Source organism: Martes martes (genome assembly GCF_963455335.1).
Source record: "Martes martes genome assembly, chromosome: 3".
Lineage (NCBI taxonomy): Eukaryota > Metazoa > Chordata > Mammalia > Carnivora > Mustelidae > Martes > Martes martes.
Window position 1 is genome coordinate 156,152,054 of NC_137890.1, and position 8,525 is coordinate 156,160,578.

The 8,525-nt window shown below is 48.0% G+C and overlaps 1 protein-coding gene across 1 annotated transcript; it reads right to left on the reverse strand.

The window, feature by feature from the left end:
* Positions 1 to 5,661: 5,661 nt before the first annotated feature.
* Positions 5,662 to 8,111, reverse strand: NEU2 (neuraminidase 2; the record flags this gene model as incomplete). The annotated part of the gene is made up of 2 exons (XM_080798780.1): positions 5,662 to 6,597; positions 7,911 to 8,111. The coding sequence occupies 2 exons, from the start codon at positions 8,109 to 8,111 to the stop codon at positions 5,662 to 5,664; spliced, it is 1,137 nt and encodes a 378-aa protein (XP_080654906.1).
* Positions 8,112 to 8,525: the final 414 nt, after the last annotated feature.

An 8,525-nucleotide genomic window follows, 5' to 3' on the forward strand; every position in this document is an offset into this window, starting at 1 on the left:
GAAGGAAGGAGAAAAAGATCTAGAAAGAAGAGTGCTACCCACGGGGGAAATAACCCGAGTTGGTAAACAAGACTGAGCACCCACTGACCCAGAGCCTCCTTGGACAGAAAGGAGGGCCTGTGTGCTCAACCAGTGACCCTTTGGGCCTGAAGAAAAAGGAAAGGGACTGACAGTGGTCTGGATTCTACCTGCTTTTGCTGGGACCCTTGAGCTTCTGATCCAGGGCAGTGGGTGGGAGGTGAGCAGGCAAACAGGGGCCTGTGGGCAAGTCACCTGACCTCCCCCAGGCTCCTGCTCTACCTTCATCAGATGAACAACGTTAGACCAGAGAATATTCATGGAGGGCCCGCCCTTCTGACCTCTGTGATTCTAGAATTTTCGTATGTGTGTCTACCCCCGGTCTTTAACCTAGATTATAAACCATATAGGGAGAAAGCAGGAACCATGGCTTATGAATTAAGGAACGAACGCATGACTTAATCAATTGTTCTAGGAGCTCAAGTATTTAAAAATTATAAAAGAAGAAAGCCATTTCAAGACATTTTGATTCACAACAGAGGGTTGTACTTTATATTTGCAAACAACACATTCCAAGAGATTTCAAATGTTCATCTTCGATCAGTAATTCCTTTCAGGGGATTCAGTTTACAGAATAGTCACAGAGGAGGACCAAGATTTACTCACAAAGATGTTCATCCCAGTGTTTGTGTAACAGAAAAAAAGCAAAAGTAACTTCAGTTTCTAATACTCAGGAATGATTGCATAATTCAAGGTACGTTTCTTTGACATATTGTCTTTTGCAAGAATATAACATGGAGGCAATACTTGAGCTATAATGTCAAGTGGGGAGAAGAAGCCCCATCCTGCCTTGATTATGAAGCATGATCTCAGCAAATTTCACAGATAAAAGACCAGAAGAAAATGTGCCTCTGGTTAGTGGGATTACGGGTGGTTTTTTCCTTGCCTCTTTATATTTCCAAATATTTGGCATCTATTCCGCTGAAACCCTCCCCTAAAAACAGTACAAAAATGGAACTTGAAAAAGAGACACCTTGCCAAAAGTACAGTCAGCTTTCTCACCTTTTGGGCAGTGTGATTAAAGCATCACATCTAAGTACTGAATTTCTTCCTTTCTTCTTCACGGGATGGTGATTTGTGCGGGCGGCGGTGTGGTCCCAGCGCAGAAATCTCACAGCGCAGAGCAGGGGTGTGGACAGCTGAGCTCTCCTGACTCCTCTTGGCTCTGCATGAGTCTCTGCCTTCTTAGAAGGTGCCAGCTGGCAAGTCCGCAGAGCAGAGCTGCCTTCTCCCCACCCTCCCTGGGGAGGCCATGCCAGGCAGGGAGACCTGGCACCCAGGACTAAGGGCACAGACTCTAGAGACTGGCCAAGCAGAACTCCACGTCCCAGAACCTCATCGTACAGACCCCCTTGCACTTCTCCGATGGTCAGACGGGGACAGAAGAGACAACTGAGAACAGATGCGGGGGCACTGGTGAAGGCTCAGAAACCAAGTTGCTCTCCTGGCCCTGCCACTGACCTTGTGGCCTTGAGGAAGTCTTGGACCTCATGGGACCTGCTTTCACCCGCTTTCAACTGAGGAGGCTGGACTTAACAGACTTGAAGTTCACGTCCATCTCTACAGGCTAACATATTATATCTTGTGATGTGCGGGCTTACTTCTAAGAATGGACAAGTTCCAGTTACTCTGTGTGGCCACCGTGTTGATCTCACTGTGCAGGGAGAGGGTCTCTCCTGAGAGGGGCGGATCTTCTCTATCACCAACCCTGGGTTTAGCAGACCACCCTGCCTGCCCTCTCTGCAGGGCCAGCTCTGGTCCTTCCAAGGCGACCACCTGGGACGTGCCCCATGCCCTCTCCCCTCCCAGACCTCACGAGGTGATCGGAGGGGCTCCTGGAACTGTGTGTCAGTCTGTGAGTATGTGTGTGTCTCCATGGACAAAATTATAGTAAAAATTCAGTTTCACTAAATGTACTAAATATATCCTGGATTGGATCCTAGAACAGGAAAAGGACATTAGTAGAAACACTGGTGAAATCTGTATAGGGTCCAGAGTCTAGTTAACAGTAGTGTGCCAGTATTAATCTCCCAGTTTTGACAAATGTACCAGAGTTACATAAGATGTTAACATTAGGGGAAGCTGGGCGTAGGGTATATGGGAACACTCCATACTATCTTTGTAACTTTTCTGTAAATCTAAAATGATTCTCCCCAAAAAAGTTTATTATAAAAATTTAGTTCCAGAGTTCTACAACCCAATGTAATATACTGATTTGGACATTTAACTAGCAAATCTATTCAGTTCAACTTTTATTTTTCATCACGTTATAGCCTATGGTACGGTAAGGTATGCAAATCTTATGTGTACAGCCTATTGAATTTTCATGCATGGATTCACCCTCCTACTAGCACCAGATCAAACAACAGAATGTTTCCAAGCACCCAGACATTCTTTCTAGCTCTCCGTGAACAGCTCTCCTCCACCAGAAATAGCGCCTTTCCTGACTTACCATAGATTTGTTTTGCCTGTTTTTGGAACTCATGTAAACGGAGTCATCAAGAAGGTAGTCTTTTGACTCTGGCTTCTTTCATTCAATATACAATGCTGGAAAGCCATTCACGTTATTGTGTGCAGTAGTGGTTCATTCTTTTATTATTCTGAAATATTCCATTGTGTGAATATTGCCCAGTTCAGATACCCATTCTATTTTCGACTAACATTTGGATAGTTTCCACTCTGGGACTCTTAGGAATGAAGTTACCAGGAACATTCTTATACGTGTCTTTGGCAGTCAAACACATTCATTTCTCTCAGGTGCACACTGCGGAGTGGAAGAGCGGGGTCATAGAGTATTTATATGTTCATTTAATAGATACTATCAAACAGCTTTCTAAAGTGGTCATACCAGTTACACTTCCTCCAAACCTGCAGGAGCGTTCTGGTTGCTTTCCATTTTTGCCAATACTTGCTGTTGTCAGTCTTTTTCATTGTGATCATTCTAGTGGGTATCTCATAGTTTTTTAATTTGCTTTTCTCTGACGACCATGTGTTTAGCAGGCTTTATGATACCTTCTTTCATTAAGTGCCTGTTCAAGCGTTTTGCCCATTTTAATTAGTCTTTTTTTAATTGGTTTGTAGATGTTTTTTATATATTCTGGAAGCAAGTCCTTTGTCAGATATAAGTGTTGTAAATATTTTCCTACCATCTATGGCTTTTCTTTTCACTCTCTTAGTGGCATTTTTCAATGAGTAGATCAGTTCAGCTTTAACCAAATCAACTGTTATTTTTTTCATTCAAATCAGAAGACTTGTATGTTTGTATACATTTAGAAGTAGAAGGAACTTTAGAGACCATCTGTGCCAGCAGTTCTTGATCCTTATGCTCACTAGGATAACTTGAGGAGTTTTTGAAAAAACAATACTCATCTCTGGGTGCCACCACCAGAGATTCTGAATCAGTTGGTCAGGGGTGGAGCCCAGGCATCATCATGGTGTAAAAGCTCCCCAGGAAATTCTAATGAGCAATTAGAATTGAGACCCACTGGAACTTAGACCCATTGGAACTGAGACCCACTGACCTCTGTGAACGGACAGAATCTATGAGAATAATGTTCGGAGCTTGGCAGTGTCCAGATGTCCTATCCTATTCCCAACTCACATCAAGACCCTTAACTGATTGACTCTCCCAGGGTAGTTAGCAGAGGCCAGCTCCTGATACAATCTTCAATGGGTCTTTCTCTCTTAAAGCTCTCAGTTTGCCTGGGATAGTCCTGGCTGATGTCCATTGTCTTGGTATAATTATTAATAACATCCTCCTTTCACTCTCAAAAGTGTTCTCATTTGGATCATACATTATCAGGACTCCATACCTCTAAACTTCTTGACGTTGTGCTGCCCCTGGCTGACAGGCCCTTGTCCTCTCTCTCTTGGCTAGGCCTCTGACCCTCTGCATAGCTAACTTGCAGGGTTTAGAAGACAGCAGGTGGCTGTCTTTCCACCCCAGCAGGGGCTTACTTTCCACCCCAACAATAACCAGGCCCTATTTCCTTATCCTTCCAGCAGGATTTCATAAATCCCCCTAGACAGAGAGGTAGCACCCAGATAGGAGGCCAGTGCCAGGAAACACACCCAGAACAGAAGCCACAGCTCCAGCTCCCTGCACTGTGACAATTTCATTTAACCACTGCTTGACCACCTGGAGACATGGCTCAACTGCAAGAACCCATGACTATTGTCACTGATCGCTGCCACCCAACTATTAGACTGGTCTAATTGGTAAGAGGGGCTTGATGGGGGCAGAGGGCAAGTCCATTCTTCCACAGGGACATATGACAAAGGCCCCTGAAGACCCCAGAGATCAGAGATATGTCAGCCCCCTCTGCCCAGGACTCCCCTCTCAGGTTATCACCCTCATGACAACTGGGGAGTGGCCTTCTCCCTGCTCTTTCTGTATGGCAAGGACTACACAGGCACAGGATGCTCATCACTCTTTCTTCACCTCCACGTGGTGGCATCCCTGTCATCACAAAGACTGGATGCCCCAGAGCAGCTCTGTGCCACAGACACACATCCCACAGCCCAGCTCCTCCTATCCCCTTCATTCTTCTGAAATCTGAATTTCATTGTACCTTTGGCCACATCACCTGTACCAGAATCATTTCTGATGCCTTTAGTGGATTGAATGGTGGCTCTGAAAGATAAATCCATGTCCTAACCCTCAGAATCAGTGAATGTGACATGATTTAGAAAGGAGGTTTTGCAAATATCATTGAGTGCAGGATTATCCTGGGTTATCTGGGTGTGCCAGAAATCCAATGACAGGTGTCTTACAAGAGACAGAAGAGAAAACACAGGAGAAGGGGAGACAGCCACCCAAAGACAGAGGCATTAAAGGGAAGTAGGTAACCATGAGCTGAGGGATGCCTGGGGTCACCAGACACTGGAAAGGCAAGGAAGCGGTCTTCCCTAAGACCTTTGGAGGGAGTACAGCCCTGCTGACACCTTGATTTTGGACTTCCAGCCTCCAGAACTGTTGGAGAATAAATTTCTGTTGTTTTAAGCCACCAAGTTGGTATTGATTTGTTACGGCAGCTCTGGGAAACTAATGCAATGACTTAGATTAGCTGAGTTTTCCTTAACCTGCCTTACCTCCCGCAAAGCTGTGCCCCATGTTATCTCCTCTGATGCATCCCTGAGAAAACATGTGCATGTGTGCACGCGCGTGCATGCACACACACACACACACGCACGCACACACGCACACACATACACCCCTCTGCTAATTTACATCTTTGTTTCAGCCTTTCCCCAGGAACCTGATGAGCATCTAGGAATGGGCTGGACTCCATCATTTATCAAGACCCGCACAGAGATGGGGCTGGCAGCAGGCAGTCCAAGCCCTGCATGGTGACTGCTGTCCTCACCTTCCCTGTCGAGGGGCTGTGGGAAGCCAGGTTCCTTCGACTTCTGGGATGAGAACTGAATCCCTTCAAAGGACTAAAACATCAAAGGAGGAAAAGGGCCAGCAGGCAGCATCTGCACGCTCTCCATGAAGAGAACAAAGAGCCGGTCTCCAGAGCCCAGAGGGGCCACCATGGGCCTCTCCATCTGGAGCCCTTCCTGGACTGCACCCCAACTGGCTCACTGAGACGAAAACTCCCCCGGAAAGGCTTGTTTCAGGGTGAACATGAGGAAGATGACCTCTTCGTAATTAGCTGATTCATACAGACACCCAAACTGGGGTGACCCATCGGGGCCACTACCCATGCTCTGGAGGTCTGAGTAAGCACAGCTGCCCTTTGCCAGGAGAGTGGGCTCCGACCAGGTGTTGGGGTCTGGGAGTCCCTTGTGGAGGTACACACCCAGGTCAGCTCTCTGCTGCGGGTTGGTCGGGTGAGCATAGAGCAGCCATTTGTCTGAGGCTCCTGAGCCTGCATGGGGGTTGGGAAAACTGACGATGCTCCCATGGCAGCCATGGGGAGGCTCCACAAGCTTCTTTACGGGTTGGGCCTCGAAGTCGAGCCCCTCATTGGTGCTCTTGGCCTGGACCCTGGCTCCGAGTGGGCTTCTGGCATTCAGATACACCACCCTCTGCTTTGTGCCCCCAACTTCAGCCACTTGGCACTCCAGGGTGTCCTGGGCCACAAAGTTCCCTCTCATCCATGTGTGCCCATGGTCGTGGCTGATGAAGCAGAAGGCAAACGGGGAAGGCCTCTGGAGGGAGTGAAGGATCCGGTAAGCATAGGCGGGCACCACCAGACTCTGGGTGTCATTCTGCAACTGCAGACAGTGCCCTGGACCCACCGCAAAAGTGGCCCATTCCTTGTGGGCTGCACCGATGGCGGGGCCAGTGAGGTCTCTGGCAGGGCTCCAGGACTGCCCATGGTCCATGCTGGTGACCTGGCACAGCCGTGTCATGTTGACCCTGGTGTGGAGCTGGTGGTACTCGGACACCTGCCCGGGGATGGCAATGAAGAAGAGGAAGAGGGTTCCTGTCTTCTCATCATACAAGGGACTCGGGTTCATGGACCGGTGGCCCTCCAGCTGGGCTTCAGCCACCACCTCCTGAGCGTGCCACTGAATGTGAGGGGACAGAAAGGAGGAGAACAACTTTGAAATGGCCGATGCCAGTGCCATGGCCAGGAACTGCAGTGTAGGGGGAAGTTGGTGTATCTCAGAGGGTAAAAATCAAAGGTAACTGAAAAGAGCTCTCTGGACAGCACTCATTCATCTGCACAACGCCTCCACTGAGCAGCAGGAGCCAGAGCCCCCCTCACTCACTCTATGGCAGTGCCCTCTTCATTTGAAGAGCAACACACATTGCAGGGCACCTGCTGTGGGCAAGACCCCAGTGTGCAAAGATGATTCAGACATGAGCCATTCCCGGCTTCATCCCTCGACCTACCAGCCCAGTCCAGCTTCACATTCTTGACAAATAAAGCCCTGGAGTAATTACAACTGTTTTACCAGTGCAGGCAGAAGAAGACAATCACCTCCCGTTTCTACACATCAGAGTCTATTAATGCAGCCAGGGAAGGGCAGCACCATAGCACCAAGGACTCACACTGAGCTTCCACAGTCCCTGAGTCTGAGTCATATACACTGAGGCTCTGTAGTCTATCCCCATCCATTAACAGCTCTCTACCGATGGACAATCCTAGGGGTAGATAACTGTGCTGAGCACATGATGTCTGTTGTCTCATCTAATGCTAACCCCTAATTCCTGGGGGACAGGTGTTACTAAGTTCATCTCACACCTGGAGAATGAGAGGCTTAGATGGGGTCAATAAGTTGCCCAACACTCTACCCTGGTAAGTGCTGGAACCAGGACTTGACCCCAAGTCAAGTCATCTGCTTCAAACCACATGCTCTGGATAGCTACTGTATAATAACGACCACAAGGTAATGATAATAATAACATTAAGCCCTTCAAATGTGATAAGCCAGGCTTGGATGTCTTCATCAAAACTAACTACTTGGTCTGCATGCTAGAAACTCAAGACACAATCACTCTGACCTTCACCCTGCTCTCCAGGTTAATTTTACTAAAAGGATATGATCTCCCCTTCCCCAGTTAGGTAATACTAAACTCCCCTCCCTTAGGTTTTCAGGGATATAGGAAGTTTTCTAAACATTAGTTTCCTGGTTGACTTGTCCCTTCATGCAATAAAGCAGATGTCGCCACGACAACTGGACTTGTTCACAGTGATCCCATGTGAAATCTAGGTGATCACCTGGGGATACTTTCTCTGCGTGATCCCTGAGAGGTCTCTGGGTCCCTCTTGGGATTCAGTGTATCTCATCCCTCTGTTCTCCAGGCCTCAGCCATCTAAGGATAGAATGGTCCCTGTACTACTCCCAGGAGCACTTGTAGCCTCACCCTACCTTACCTGGACATGGTGGGTGGATGCATCATAGCTTCCTCTTCGCAAGACAATCAGCTCTGCGTGCTCATCCTTCTTGCTCATCCGCTTTTCCACAAAGGCCAGCAGTGTCTTGTGCTGAGGCAGGTAGAGCAGGGCGGGAATTCTGTAGGCATGGGTTCCAGACTGGAACATTCTCTCTTTCTGCAGGACAGGGAAGGATGCCATGGGGCTTGGGGGTGGGCACAGGATAAGAATATAAGTCTCTTGCAGTCACATCCTGGGATGGGGCCACAGCCATCCTCCCAGGCAGGTGCTGCTCACCCCATGGGCAAGCCACCCAGTATTGGAGTGGCCTGTCTTCTCGCCGCATGGGGTTCACCCCCTGTGGTTACATTCCAAGAGCCTGTCTACCAATTGTGTGCACACCTCCCAGGAATTCTGGCAGAAATCTGTCCATGAGACATCAGAGATAAGGTATTTGGAAAAGAGTATTTTGTGCTGTATTCTTATTATAAATTAACAAGCCTTCTTATGACAGATTTGCGATAACCTTCAACTGCTTTTTCCCAACCCAAGTCATCAATCAAATGCTTAAACTTGGGTAGGAAAGGAGTGCTTGCTGAGCAGTGCTCTGCTGTT